We start from the raw sequence: 15,118 nt of genomic DNA, 5'->3' as shown, positions 1-15,118 counted from the left end.
GAAGGAGAGGCAGGTTCCTGGATTGACCCCATATGAAATCCACACTATCCCAATATAAGATCATGACAAAGACCCAGGTTTAAATATCAGTGTCTCCTAGTTTCAGTTGAAGGCCATATCCCATGAACACACCAGATAGATGGTTCTTCCATACATACAGAACACACACTTCACACAACACAAAATATTTCCAGTATGGGTCTGTGTTCGGGTTTGGAGTGTGTGAGTGACGCTGTGTGTGTGGGTGTGTGCGCCCATGTGCACCAAAGTTAGGAGACACATCCCTGGACTGCTTCCCCAGAACTCTGTCCCTTCTTGCTCGTCCTCTTGGTAGGTCGGGCTCTCCCTGGCACACGCGGGACTTTGGCCACGTCCCCGGCCACCTGAGGTGGGAGCATCCCAGCCGCAGTGGTGAGCAGGTCGACGGTCTGCTGAGGATGATTCTTCGGCATCTCAGGTCTGTATTTGGAGTGGTGAAGGATGACTGCGTTCGCAGGAAGAGCAATTTCTCTTCTCCTGACATTAAGTTCAGGCTTAGGGCGGTTGCATTCTTGGAGGCATCTCCACTGGTCTAATGTCATTTGTTGCCTTGAGGTCTCTTCCCCACGCTCCTCCAACTCAGGAAGGTTCACGGAGGGATCCGTTGCCGGCTCTCCTGAGGCCTCACCCACCACTGTGGGGTCTGCCTCGGGAGATGCGAGTCCTCCCTCTTTGACTGACTCCCTCCCAAGGTCTCTCTCCAGATCAGTCTTCTGCATATAAAAGAGGACATAGGCAGGTTGACGCAGAGCGCAAGTCACATCACAGGCGCTGACCTTAGCATCATCCATTTTATACCACTGGCCATTTCCTGCCTTTACAAAACAGAAGTAATGTCCGCTGTGGCAACTCCTCCCAGCGTGCACCAGCACGGCATAGAGCACATAAACCAAGGGTCCTGCCCTCTGCTCAGACAGGTAGTGTTGCATGTCAAGGCGCTCAGGATATTGCACCTCCTTAGTCATTTTGTTGCCTGTCAAGTCTGAGAATCGTCTCAAGACCAGGATGAGGACCTTCGGGGAAGTGTGCAAAGTCAACACCTTGGACACAGGCACCTTCTCCAGACACTTACTACAATGGTAGGCATTTTCACCTTCCAGCAGTTCGGGCTTCACCAACTGCTCCAAAGCTTGGCTGACGCTGTGAGCATCCCCGATGTCCAGGCTGATGTCCAGGTAAGGTTCCAGAGTGCTCGAAATGCCTTGGCAGTGGAGACACTGGATTTGAGACCTCCAGTACCCCCCAAAGAGTTGCTGGATGAGGGTGCTGTCCTGAGGACACTCAGGGTCTGAGAGCTTGTCCTCAGGCAAGCACGCTTGCTGCATTGCATCCAGAATGAACATGAGATACTCATGGGCATCTTCCTGCTTGTGTCTGTGGAAGGCGGCGAGCAGGAGTGGCAGGGGCCGGAGCACACGTCCAGGATGGCAGAGAACCCGCATCAGGTGAGCCTGCAGGGTACACAGCATGCAGGATGTCTGCCTCCTACAGGTGGTCCCGTGCTGCTGGGACAGCATGTAGCTGGCGAGGGGCTCTGTGTAGGTCAGACACTGTAGGGTCGCATTCACATAGCAAGTGTTGCCCATGTTCTGAAGCCCGGCTCCCACCTGGGAAAGGCTCTTCCAACTCAGAGGCGTCTTGGTGGGAGGCAGCCCTGCTGATGCGGGAGCCAACGGGTCAGTCGGGGAGGAGAGCGTCTTTGATGCAGGAGATGTCCTCTCGGGCACAGAGGGTCCTCCGTGGACTTCAGCACCGCCTCTCCTTGACCAGTATGACTGGGGTTTGGGAGAGGCGCTGAACTGAGGCTCCTCTGAGGGGTGGAGGTGGGCAGCCTCCATGTCTGCAGAAACAGTGTCCACAAGATACATTCAACCAGGAGCTTCAGGTCGCAAAGGGATGCTCCTCTCACTGAGCCGTTTTCAAATGGCAGATAGTGAACCTCACCTCCACCTTTATGGCTTTTGGGCCCTGGGATAAGGCACAAAGTCCTCTAATCCACTCTAATTGCTTGATTGGATTACGGGATTTGGGTGTGGTCCCTCCCTGACAGAGACCATTCAGGTCAGCCCAGCTCCTATTCTTGCCTCCCACAACAGGCAACTTTCAGATTATTCTCAACCACCTCAACTGTCCCTGCACCTTTCTCAACAGAATTTGTTCAGAGTTTCTATGTTCAGAGGAAACCTTTTTGAATGTCCTTTCCTTTGAGTAACCCCAAGGGAGCCAAGGAGTGTTAGACGTTAGTGCTCTAGGACAGGGAAGATCACTTTCCCAAAGGAGCTCAGGTATCACATAGCAACTCGTTCTCCTCACCAGCAGAATGTTTGTAGCTGAAACCAATTATTTGGGAATATGGCATCCATTGCTTGGCTTCTCCACTTCTATCTCTCTGGACTATGATTCCAATCTACAAAGATTGTGAATGTTTTGATGAATACCAGTTTCTGCCTTGGTGTGGCCCGGGTCCACCACAACAGGAATTCTCTCACTGGTTTAATGTTTTTGGGAAACACTCCTTTGAAACTCCCTTTCCTACAAGAGTCTATATCCTAAATCCAGTGTTTATATGCCTCATTTTACCTGTACAAGACCGCGGGACCTTGAACACAAAGCACCAAGCACCAGATGCCCGGTAACACACTGGGGTGCAACCTTCCTTCCCCTTGCCTTGGGCTCCAGGAGGCTGAAGGAGAATGTGGAGCCGGGGAGTCAGCGGGGCCAGCGGCACCAGGCTGGGCTGTTGAACCAGGCTGAGAGGGAGAAGGCAGGGAGACGAAGGTGAGGAATGGGGCTTGTGACCCAAACGCCAGGGCTGATACGACAGACCCCGAGTCCGTGTGCATGCACAGTGTGCAGGGCGACTGCGGGCAGAGCCAGGCAGGGCGAGGCAGCCAGAGGAGCTCCCAGGCTAAGAGGGGCCACATTTGGGTGATGGAGCTGTCCCTGCTGATTTGGTGTGGGGTTTGTGGCTGGAGCAGTGTCCCTGCACCAGTGAATGTATGGAGCTTGGCACATGCCAAGGCAGACCCTTTCAGACTCTGTATGTAAGAAACTGCCTGGACGACCTGTTCAGCTCCCTGTAGTTAGGACGAGGGGCAGAGGTGGGCGTAGATTGGCTGCAGACGGAAAGGACCAGGTTGGCCCAAGCCCCAAGCAGGTGTCCGGCTGGAAGCCAGGGAAAGGAGTTCCTACTCCTTTCCCTGCTTTGATTTCTCGTGCAGGCAAGAAGCCGAGCAGAGGAAGGGCCTGCTCCACAGGTTCCCCAGGAGACCCCAGGAGGGGCAGAAGCGCACCTGGAAGGAAGACACGGAATCTTGTGACTATGTGAGGGTGAGTGTGCACTGCTTCCCGGGCTGTGCCCTTGGGGACTCCCTGGGCTCCATGGGCCTCCTGGTGGAAGCGGGGCTCCACTTCCTCTCTGACCAGTGGCAGTTGAGTAGGGTGGATTTGCACCCAGTTTTCCCTTGGTGCCCATGATGTTGCCTCCCACCTTCTATGTGTGTGAACACTGGCTGTTTGACGTGTGAAGGTCATTGGCGGGCACTCCTGGAGCACATACCAACCTCAGAGAAGAACAGGCCGCTGTCCTTTGTGACACATCATCCCACACTGCCCATCCCCACTCAGGAGCTCCCACCATGACTCTCCAGCAGCAGGACTCCTATCGCATCATGAGCAGAGAGGATGGAAGCGCTGGTCCAATGGAGGAAGCATCGCTGTGAGGCAGGACTTTGCGTGTCCCCCCCATGTCTCAAGGGCATCAACAGCATCCTGTCAGGCCTTGTTTGGACGAGTCCTGGAGCCAGATTCCCTACTCCTAGGTCAACAGATCCCAACTCTTTCTTTCCATGTTCCGGGGGAGGGGGTGGTTACTAGGGTCCTGGCCATTTGTTGGTTTCTTTCTTTCTTTCCTGAATGTTCATTTTGCCTTGGTGCCGGGGCCAAACTCATGGAGTCCTGTGTGTTCTCTTTTCCCACAGTGTCCACACATGCCGATGCCCGTCTACACCACCAGGAGGCCTTCTATCCCTGAGCCTGCCCTGCTGATGGAACCACGTACTCAGCCCCCTGACATAAGACTCCCGTCCCATTCCACCTCTCATCTCAGAAGCCCTAAAGTTAGCCTCAGCCCACCTGGTGGACCTCGGGGTGCCCAGCAAGTGCCGATCACTGACACCCCTCTGCCGGCTCGCCAACCCTGTGTCAGGGCTGACAGCCTGGTTGTGCAGCAGAGAGCCAAGAGGCCCTGCAGAGTCTCCCTTGAGGGTCCCCAGGCTGGCTCCAAGGGCCATGGGCTGGGACACACCCAGGCACCACCCAAGTATCCTGAGGAGAACACCCGTCCCGCTGTCAGCAACGCATTGCAGACAATTCCCAAATGCCCCTCCAGACGCCAGGCAAGAAATGTGCCCAGATGCCCCTAGACAGGTCCCAGAACTCCCGAAAAAAACCGGGATGGAGGCCCTCCCAGCACACCTGCAGGATCATTGAGGAAGCCCCTCTAGGGATATTGGGGAGTCTGTGTCCTCCAGGAAGCAGACGTGCCCATGGATGCACAGCCGGGCCCCCGCAGACCAGGAAGACACCTGCCGTCCATCCAAGCAAGGGCCCCCAGCCCACACCTGCCACACCTCACCTGGGAACGCTGCAGCCGTGCACCGAGCCCCCACGGCCGCCCTCTGCGCGGGCCCCACTCAGCCCCTGAGAATGGTCTTCACCAGATTGAACAGAAGCTGCTGGAGCTCCCGGTTCCTCGCAGCTCCCTCATTCCTTCCTCCCGAGAAGCCAGGCCCTGCTCAGGGCCCTCCTGCCCCCCACCTGTCGGACGGAGCCTGTGTCTGTGGCCCCTGGAGTGTCCTCCACGGTGACCTACAGGTGTCCTCATCCTCAGAAGACAGTGAGAGCAAATGAGCCAGCTCCTGGCCTCGGACATTATCCTCCACCCCAAGCACCCTGAGGGGGTGACTGCGGACCTGAGGACGTGGCCCCTCCTGGACTGATATGGGGAATCAGCACTTGCTCAGCTCCTTTGCATGGGAATCCTGGGTCCACAGCCTGCTGCCTCTCATGCTCCTTGATAGGTTCAGGGGATACGTAGACATTGAGGGTCTCCTGCACACCCAGTGTTCTGCGTGAAGTACTAGCCAGGCAATGTGGATCCCTGAGCATCCAGTATGGGTGCCATGTGCTCCACATGGGGCCGTGGTCGCACATGATCTGTAATGGGATGAGTTGACAGTTTCATTCTTTATATATCCTGAAACCCACTTCAATGTTGGGTAATGATGCTTCCTTTCAGAGGCCTGAGCATGGAGATTTATCTCTCTCCAGATGATTTCCTAAGAAGGCAAAGTTTGACTAGTGGGCATGTAATGGTCCAAATAGCACAGGACCCAGGACTGGGTAGTTCCCTCTGACTGTCTGTCTTTCTCTCTCTGTCCCTCGTTCTCAGGCATATCTCTGAAGTGAGCCAATGGAAACAATACAACACCATGTGATACCAAACCAAATGAAACTCAGCAAAACCAAACCAACCCAAACGAAACCAAACCAAAGCACATCCATAGTTGTGTCGTGAGGATTTCTTTTTTACGAAAAACAACTGACTGCTCTTTCCTCACTCCAGAGCTCCTGTTCAAGGGTGTTCCCTCTCTCTGTGCATATGGAGGGTAGAGGAGCTCCTCGATGTGCACACTAGGCTTTTAAAAGTCAGAGGGCAGTAGAGAAGCCACGGTGTGGGATCCTTCCCCACCCTCAAGCCCTAAGTAACTCCCATTCATGCAATCATTATGTGACCCGGGTCAGATTCTGGTCCCTGGAGCCTCAGGCCCCTGTCTCATTCCATGAAAGCTGCCCTATTGCTGCCTCATGGCTTCAGAGGAAAATGCAGCTTCCTGGGCACTCAAGGGATGCATGCCACAACAGAAATATTCCCTACTTTCTGGAAGCCTATGAGGATCCCAGGGGTCCAAGGGTAGGAAGGCCTATCCTCACAGGGGATGTCGGGATTGGAGCTAGTGAAGTAGCCTAAGGATCCTTGGACCTGCAGGTGTATAGGGCACAGGGGTGAGGATGCAGGCAGGCTTGAGCAAAGGGCCTTCAGGCTGGGCTCTCCAGCAGAACTGGTACTTCATGTGCTTGAAGGGGATTTGGTCCATGTGCCCAGGGAGACCAGGGAGAAAGGCTAGCGGAAGAAGGTCTGAGCAGGCCTGTGCTCTCCCCTCTAGTCACCTCACGTGTCTTTTCTTCCCTGCCATCAAAACACCAAACCAAAGCAAACCAGACCAAATCTATCTTCCCAATGGAAAATCCACTCTCATCCAGATATGGAGGAAGACAGAGTTATCTGGACAAGCTGGCATAGGTTATGGATATACCATGAGCCTGAGACACTAAATCTCAAATTGTCAAGAAGCAAAACTTATATATGGAGAACAATAAAATTCATTCCAGTGACAAGAACCAAACATAAAGAATGTATCTATAAAATATGAGTGTAAAAAATTGAAGTTACCAAATGTCTTAAAATCAAAGAGTTGAGAAAACACGAAACCAGTGGAAAAGGGGAAAAAGACAAAAAAGCATCACGGAATTTTAAACTGCAGATATAGGAATCATTAGATGAACAGTCAAATTCTCTATACTGTGTTGTCCCCACCTGGAATACGCAGCCCTTTGATGTCCATACACATGGTGTTCATGGCATCTTGGGAGCTGATCTCCCGGGGAGGGGCCTGCTGCACTGATGCTCAGGGTCTGTTCCTGGTCCGGCTTACACGTCCCCTTGCCTCGGGGCTGGGCTCACTGTGAGCTCTTTCTGGTTTTCCTGCGTGGCTTTGTTCCCTGAAAGCCCCCTGTGCCTCTTTAGGAGACCAACACGAAATGGCTGGAATCTGATCTCCAGCCTGAGAGCAGAAAGATCAGGGTCCCGCTCTTCAGTAAGCACTCAGGGCCAAGCAGGAGTCACTGGGGTGTGCCAGATGCTGCAGACGCCTGTGGTGGGTGCCCAGACCAGTCTGCCAGAAGAGAGAGGGTTGCCCTGTTACTGTTCCTTCCAGGGTCTCTGCACTGAGACCTGTCCCCCGGTGGTGCACCTACACTCTCTGCCTATCCCAGGGGAAGGGGCAGGGTCCCCACTTCCCTGTCCTTTGCAGGATTCCCATGTGGAGAGTGGTCAGCCGATTAGGCAAAGTGGTTCCAGTTTTAGGGCCAACTGAGCTGTGAGGCACCTTGCACTCTTGTTGGCCATGACCAGTGTCCACACCCCAAGGCTTGGGAACTCCACCCCCGTGGGCACCCCCATTCTTTCTGGGACTCTGAGAATTCTGAGACACTGTGTCCAGAGTAGTGTCTGCCCATTTCACCACCTGAGCTCATTTCAGGCAAGGTTGTGTCTCACCGGATCAGATTGCCAAGGCAGATTGCAATGTGGGCTCTGTGGCCCTTCCCTTTCCCGATTCTGGGGTGCGTAAACTGCCCGCCCTGCCATTCACCTTCTGATATATCACTTTGGATTCACGTCTCGCATCTCCCACCTTGCAGAGGGTGGTCGCTTTTCTACTGAAGAGTTCCAGCAATTCTTTTATTAAACGTCAGGTGGGATTCCTACCTTTTCACAACGATCGGATAGCATCTACCTACCATCAAGGATCCAGCTGAGCGGAGGTCCCCAGTTTTCGACAATCTTGCCCCTTCACTATCTTATTTCTTTGCAATTGTAATTTTGCCAGTGTTTTACACAGTTGAGCTCACTGAATTTTTAAATATATTTATTCTTGCGATAACAATAATCAATTATCTGAGGTTCCTCGGGGAGTTGGTACATACACAAAGCCTAATATATTCAGTAAGTAATTATGAAAATACAAGTATTGTGATGAATCAATTTTGAGTTTATGATGTGCAGAGGAACAGGGTTAGAGGATGACAATACCTTAGTTCAAATCCAACAGTAGATACGGATGCATTTATCGGAAGCCGGAACGCCCACCGTCCTCCTAATTTCTGTTAAATGCACCGAATCCTATTTGGGAATTTTCAAATCGGATATAGAATACGCTTCTTGCTCAACTGTTGTTTAACTGATGTAGCAGGATCTGATGACTCTACCTTTGCTTATTTAATAGAGGATGCTCAGGCATAGCTGGTGGTTTCCCTATCCTGAGGAATCCACACACATGTAGAGAAAGTATCCTCTTCTCTTTTATAACGTAAAATAAATATGTGTCACTTGCTTCAAAAAGTTAAAATACATTGACACCAGACCTAATGAGGTATGAATACATGTGGAAAACCATTTGACTTTCTAATACAGCATTTATAATCATTCCTTTATGTATGAATGTGTGTATTCTTTGAGTATCTGTGTGTGTTGGGGGTTTGTTTCAGGAAAGAGGGTCTACCTGGAGGAAGAGCAGACCTTGCCCATCCCACACCCCTGTCCTCCAAAGCCCCAACTACCCTGAAAATTCTAGTGATGAGTGACCTGTCACTCTTCCTGAAATTTTCTCTCTCCGACAACAATCATGTCTAAGTCGAGTTGTGACTCTGAGCCTGGGCTGTGGATCTCCTCCTAAATAGTTCCCTCTGTGCCCTGAAATCCTGTGTCAGTCATTCTGGCCGGAGCCGCTTTGGAAAACCAACCATCCTCTACAGCCCTGGATCCAGGAATTCTAGATGAATGAAGACTGACAAGTATTTTTGGAATTAAAGGGTTTAAATTCACAAAGTGGAGTTAGATTTTGAATGACTACATCCAATGAAGTGTCTTTTATTGTTGATTTGATCTGAACTGACAGGAATCTTAAGTGAAATGGCAATAGGGCAGGACACATGAATGATGAAGGAAAAAGCCACAGAAAAATCCACATATGCAAGTCAATGTGTATAAATTTCTGTATCCAAACCTCTGCTGGATTAACATCTGCATTCAGACACACACACACACACACACGCTCACACACCCACACTATGAAAACCCACAGAATCATCCATTCAGCTCCCTGCACGCTGTGGCCAGCACCTCCCGGATGACCTTCTCCCACCTGTGCTATCCACACCTGAGCAAGTCCACCCACCTATTCCCATTGCATAGGGGAGGTCACAGGAAGGAGCCTTGCACCGTGAGCTCAGACCAGCAGAGGGCGACGCTGGCCAGCCCAAGTTGTTCCTAGGCTTCCAGGAGGACCCCACTTTGTGCAGCTGCTCAGGCTGGCAGGTGTGCAGCTCCACACTTTGGGCTGCAGCGTGTGCATTTGCTAGAGCTGCAGAGGCACGATGAGTATTGACAGAAGGTCTGGGGACGTGGTTCCCACCTTGCAACTCTAATGTTGCCACAGCTGGACACTGCCTGCTGAGGAAAGGAGAAAAATCTTTCCTGTGCTGTGCTTCCAATGCTCCGCAGTCCTTTCTCATCCCCTGTGCAGCCCCTGCACCTGGGGAAACCATGGCTTTCATTGGAAGCCTGGAGGCCCTACTGGGAGGTCAATATTGGTTTGGAAAAGAGTAGATCAGGTTGTGACCCTGTAAGTGCCAGGAAGTTTCTGATAATATTGCCCTGCGAGTAATGGGTCCTCCTGCTTCACCCCTGGCCAGGACCTTCCAAGCAGGGAAGGAGGGCTGAGGAATAGCTCTCAAGAGCAATGTTACTCCCTATCTATTTCTCCATCGACTGTGTGTCCATCTATCGCTGACGAGCCTCCCTGTCATCCATCTCTCCTCCATCATCTCTCCATCATACACCTAGAAATTTCTCATTCCTCACAATGCACATATTCACTTTCACATAATAGGAGATGAGATGACTTTCCTGCCGCTCTGCACCTGATTTCACAGAAACTACTAAGGCAGGACTGTCTTGGCCCAGTACATGGTAGTTTTTAAACGTAACTGTCTCGTGTTTTCAAATGACTTAGCCTGTGAATAAATCCATTGAAAATGACATTGGCACAGGCATGTTGACTCCTCTCTTTCCTAGAAAGTCCTGCCTGCAAGGCTGCTGCTTCCTGGTGAATAGCTCCATGTCCAAGAGAAGAGAAAAAGGAAACACAGGAGCCCCCATTTGGACAAACACCACAATGTCCTCCATTAACCTGGTCATGAACATGTCTGCACGTGGCCTGGCCCAGAGCCTGATCCTTTGTCCTCCTGAGCGCTTGCCCCATGGCCCATAGCCTTCCCCATCGCTGTGACACCGTCAGCACACACGAGCTGCACTGGAGCTTCAGTTCTGTGAAAGCAAGCGTTCCAGAAGACATAGGACAACCACCCCCTTCTGGACTCTTCTAAATAGCACATGAGATAGTGAACATGCGTGTCAGCATAGATATCATTAAATTTGGAATAATTTGTGTGGAGTCAGTCTTCTTGGATGTGTAACTCATGAATCGAAAGTTGAGGAATAGATCGGTTTTCTGAAATAGCTGCAGTTTTGAACACCTGACCCAGGGTCACAGGGCACAGAGGGTCCCATTCGGGAGCAAATCCACAACCCGAGACTCAGAATCACAACAGGAGACCAGACGACACCTTCTGCAGGGTTTGCCTTGGATTCAGGAGCCTAGGATCCTGGGAAGCTGTTGCCCATCCCTGCCCAAGGGGACTGTCACCTTCTGGGCCTCCAGAATGAGGGTACCGGTGCCCACGTGTGTGCACAGAGGACCTCGTGGACATGGACGCATGTACACACCAAGGAAGAACGTGTGGGTGGAGGTATGTCCTGCAGGTGACACCCGCCTCCAAGGTCATAGATATGAGGCCACAGTGGCCTGGGGACATCTGGGGGAAGCACCCGCTAGGATACTCCCTGTCCCACAGTCAAGACGCCGACCATCCCCATGGGCACAACGGCTTGTTGGTGTCAAACCGGGGAAGACTGGACAGTCATGTCTGAACCCAGGCGTGTGTCCAGGCTGGGGTCCTGGGTGCACACAGTCCTTCCCTGGGGCCTGTGGACAGGGCTGCGGTCGTGTCCCTGTGTGCACAGGCCATCACCTGCAGGGAGGGGGGAAGCATTGGCAGCACGAGCACTGCCCCTGCAGCTTCCTCCAGGAGTGGGTCAGGGAGGGGGTCCCAGGGAGTGAGGTCACTTCCGTGTCACAGAGCCCAACAGAACTTGGAACCCCCGTAACCAGGCACCCGCATCCAGTGCAGCCCCAGCTCAGGCTCACTTGGCTGGAGACATCTGCTACTGGAGGATGTTCTCTTGCTGCCGGCCCACCTCTCGGGGCTCTGGCTCCCAGGAACCCCGGGGGAGCCGCTTGTTCCAATGCTGTAGGCATTGGCTCCAGGATAGATACCAAGGCGTCAGGGCGGTGATCCGGAGGCGCCGTCAGGTAACACAGCGCAGGCCAGGCCAGGCCCCCTGTGCCACCATCCTGGGAGCCTCATCCCCTCCTCCTCAGGTTCAGGGAACCAGGGATGTGTGGGCAGGTCCCATGCAGGCTGGGGGACGCTGCAGGGTGGCACATTCCCCGGGGATCCCTTCAGGGTCACCTTGATGTCACAGTGGGCAGGGGGGAAACAGGGTTCCTGAGGTCCTCTACCCCCCCCGGAGTCACCCCGAGGCCCTGCAGCCACATCCCTTTCCTCTCTCCAGGGGCGGTGGGTGCCACCTGCGCTGTGGTGTGTCTGGGTGGAGGCAGCTGGGGGTGCGGCCCAGGCGAGGGGGCCAGACCAGGCGCTGAGGCCTCCTGCCTGGCTGCCGGGCACTGTCTCCACAGAGCTCCACCCGGGACGTGGGGCGCGAGCGGGAGGAAGGGGTCGTCTGCCCCACCGCCTCCAGGAGCAGGGAGGTGCCCTGCGCAGCTAACAGAGGCCAGCGCGGGCTCAGGGTGAGTGCAGGGGCTGGGCCCCACGACACCCGGACCCTGATGCGGCAGGAAGGGCACCGGGTCCCAGAAGCCAGCCTGCTACCCCCTGGGCCCCCCGACACTCCTGCTCCCACATGAGTCTGGATCCCCCCCTCCCCACACCTGCCCCCATGGCCCTGCCCCTGCCTGGGCCAGATGCAGAGTCCCTGCGCACAGATGTGTGGGAACATCAGAATAGAGCCCTCAGGGGAGGCCTGGTCGCCCGGCGGTTAGCGCCTGCCTTCCGCCAGGCCTGATCTCCGAGGCCCGGGATCGAGCCCCGCCTGGGCTCCCTGCACGGGCTGCTTCTCCCTCCGTCTGTGTGGCTGCCTCTCTCGGTCTCTCTCTCTGTGTCTCTTGAGGTCCTCGTATTGATCCAAATATTTTGAACATTTATCCTTTGAGATTGTTTCTTTATTGCATAGTTGGTCCTGTTTGTGTAAGAGACAGGCAGGGAGCTTGAGCGGGAGAGGGAGCCCCAGCTCCTCAAGCCCACGGGGCCCCAGCGCAGGGCCTGCCAGGGCAGGATCCCAGGTCTCCTGGCGGCTCCCTGCAGGCTGCACGTCCCCTCTGTCCCACCTCAGGGTGCTGGGGCCGCGGCCGGGAAGGGGCATCAGATTGTCCCGAAGAAGCTCAGCCGGACGGAGCTGCTGGGGCACGAAGACCGACAACTGCTGCTCGCCTTGCAGCGCAGGGACGTCATCTCCATTTGCAGCTTCTTAGACGACTATCGTGGATTCGCCACCACGGACGAGGTGCTGGACCTGCTGTTCACCGAGTGAGCACCTGCCCCCCCTCAGCCCAAGGCTGGGCCACCTGCTGCTGGGGAGGCTGGGGATGGTGTGAGCTTCCCGGGCTCGGGCTGCTCCCCCGCCTGGAGCAGGGTCCCCCAGGGCCTAGCGGGGTCCTGGAGGGCAGCCCCGGGGCCTGGCCTGTGGCGGGTCAGCCAGAGGGTCTGTGCCTGTGCTCAGCAGCTGTCTTCCTCCCCCATCATGAGGCCTGGGCCTCCTCCACCCTGCCACCAGGGTCCTGAGCGGCCTGTTTCCCATTTGAAAGGGAGGTTTGAGAGTCTATCGGGGGTCTGTGTCCTCGGGCAACCAGACCGGGGGACCCCGGGGCACCCCGGGCCCACTCGGTTATGGGCCATGGGCCTCGCCGAGCCCATTCATGCTCAAGCCTTCAGGAGGCCCCAGCAGGTGCGGGCGCTTCTCCGGGAGCTGCCCGTGGCCCCACGCACAGAGCTGACGGCCCCCGGGGCTCCGGCCTAGTCAGGGGTCAGAGGGTGACAGCCCCCATTATGAGAGGTCACGTCCACAGGACGATTCATGGGATGCCCCCGCCCTCCTCTAGATATGGGTACATCGTAGCTGCATGTGGTGACGACGACACGATCCAGCGTTGGAAACTGTGAGTGACTCCGGCTCCTGCAGGAGGGCCTTCCCTCTCCAGGAGGGCAGCGAAGGGGCTGTGGGGCGGGGGGGCGGCTGCACCCTCACCTCACACATCTGCAATTCCTGTGACAGAGTAAAGGTCTAAGGCCCCTTCTGGAAAAGAGGGCAGGAGAGCCAGGATGGGGTGCGGTCTTGGTGGGAGACACTGGGACCCCTAAGGAGAACTTCTCCATGCCCCCCAACCCTCTCTCTGCCCCACACCTGGGGCCCAGAGCAGAGGGGGTGGGGAGCATCGCACTCCCCAATCTGGTGGCACCTGGACCAGGGGGCACAGCAGGTGCTCAGGAGAGCTGGTGAGGCCTCCAGACCAGGCAGCCCCCACCCTGTGGGAGATGAGAGATTAGAGTCAGTGGAAGGACACCCCCGGGGGCCCCTCTGGAGGGAGGCAGGCCAGAGCCACAGGAGGGAAGGTGGCGGTCCTGGGCGGCTCCTGGCAAGGCCTGGCAGGACACAGAGCCTGAGCCCTCCTGCCTTGGAGCTTCCCAGAGTGACAGTGTGTGCAGTGAGGGCAATGACAGGCCAGACGCCCCCAGTCCCCGGACGCCTGCCGGTGGACTCAAGGGGCAGGTGGGCAGGGACCAGGCTGAGGAGGGAGTCCCGCTTCCCCAGGAGAGACGGTGATGGTCACCCCGCTGGGCGTGGGCTCCCCAGAACAGAGGCTGCATACCAGCCCCTCCTCAGGGAGCAGGCCTGTGGCAGGCAGGTCCGCCAGGTGGCAGGGGCACAAGGAGCAGGACTGGCCTCTGACACCCCGCACGGGAGGCCGGGTCCCCGGGTCCTGCACGGCTTCCCCGGGACACCTGCATGTGACAGAGCCCTGTCTTCTGACACCTGTGCCCGCCTGTCCCTCCACAGGGCCATCTCCTGCATGCTGGAAATATGGCTGGATTATTATGGGGACGACTTTTGTCAGCTCCCCGAATTTCCCTCCCTTATGAAAATTCTGCAATTCGTAAGACAGCACATGCCAGGTTCAGACGTGGAACTCCGTGCCCGGCGTAACCTCCAGCAATTCAGACGCCTCCATACAGTGGAGCCAGAGGCTGGGGGTGAGGAGGCCTGGGGGTGACTGAGCTGGGGACAGGGTGGGCCCCGCCGATCCAGCCTCCATGCAGCTGGGCTGGGAGCAGGGGGTGGGCTCACACTTCACCCCACGGGCTGCAGCCTGGGGACACCTCCCAGGGCTCATGCCCTCACGCACGTGGAGCAGTGGGAAGAGTGGTCTTGACTTGGGAGGCACGTGGAACGTCCGTCCTAATGGGGATACTTTGCCTTCCTGGAGCTACAGCTTCAGCCCAAGGAAAACACCCTGAAGCAGCTCAGGAGCGCGTCCCAGCTCTGACCGTGGGGACTGCTGCCCGGTCGGGGCCTGCGGGGATCCAGGCCGTCCCGGCTGCTGGGGCTGAGGGCTCGGCCCGCGCTGAAGCGCCCGCTGGGGAGGTGAAGCCCCTGCAGATAGTGGTCACTGCTCTAGTTCACTGCTCAGCCCTGGAGGAGCCCCCTGCACCCGCGGCCACCCCAGAGGAGGAGCAGGCCCCGGCACCTGCAATCGGGGTCCCCAGAGTGCCAGAGCCGCCACCTGCATCTGGAACAACTGACTTCGACCCCTGAGCTCGCCCCAGCTCCCAACGCAGGGCTCGTGGTGGCTGCAGCCCAACGGAGGCTTGCCCTCCCCTGGCATTTCACTGTTTCTATATTTTCCATTTTTCTTTAACCTTTAACCTGTATAATGGCTTATGAGTTTTATTGTAATAAAGGATAAGTTAACTTCACACAAAA

At 55.6% G+C, this 15,118-nt stretch overlaps 2 protein-coding genes across 2 annotated transcripts; one reads left to right on the top strand and one right to left on the bottom strand.

Annotated features, from left to right (window-relative positions):
• Window positions 1–269: 269 nt before the first annotated feature.
• On the bottom strand, window positions 270–1,877 carry LOC144285129 (ubiquitin carboxyl-terminal hydrolase 17-like protein 6). The gene has a single exon (XM_077850378.1). It carries the CDS (start codon window positions 1,875–1,877, stop codon window positions 270–272), a length of 1,608 nt encoding a protein of 535 aa, XP_077706504.1.
• A 4,852-nt stretch (window positions 1,878–6,729) lies between these two features.
• Window positions 6,730–15,118, top strand: LOC144285128 (uncharacterized). Its single transcript, XM_077850377.1, has 6 exons — window positions 6,730–6,845; window positions 6,908–7,037; window positions 12,335–12,666; window positions 13,239–13,295; window positions 14,195–14,388; window positions 14,628–15,118. The coding sequence occupies exons 1-6, from the start codon at window positions 6,730–6,732 to the stop codon at window positions 14,948–14,950; spliced, it is 1,152 nt and encodes a 383-aa protein (XP_077706503.1). The 3' UTR covers window positions 14,951–15,118.

The sequence above is a fragment of the Canis aureus genome, chromosome 15 (genome assembly GCF_053574225.1).
Source record: "Canis aureus isolate CA01 chromosome 15, VMU_Caureus_v.1.0, whole genome shotgun sequence".
Lineage (NCBI taxonomy): Eukaryota > Metazoa > Chordata > Mammalia > Carnivora > Canidae > Canis > Canis aureus.
This window is presented reverse-complemented; position numbering and strand designations above follow the sequence as displayed.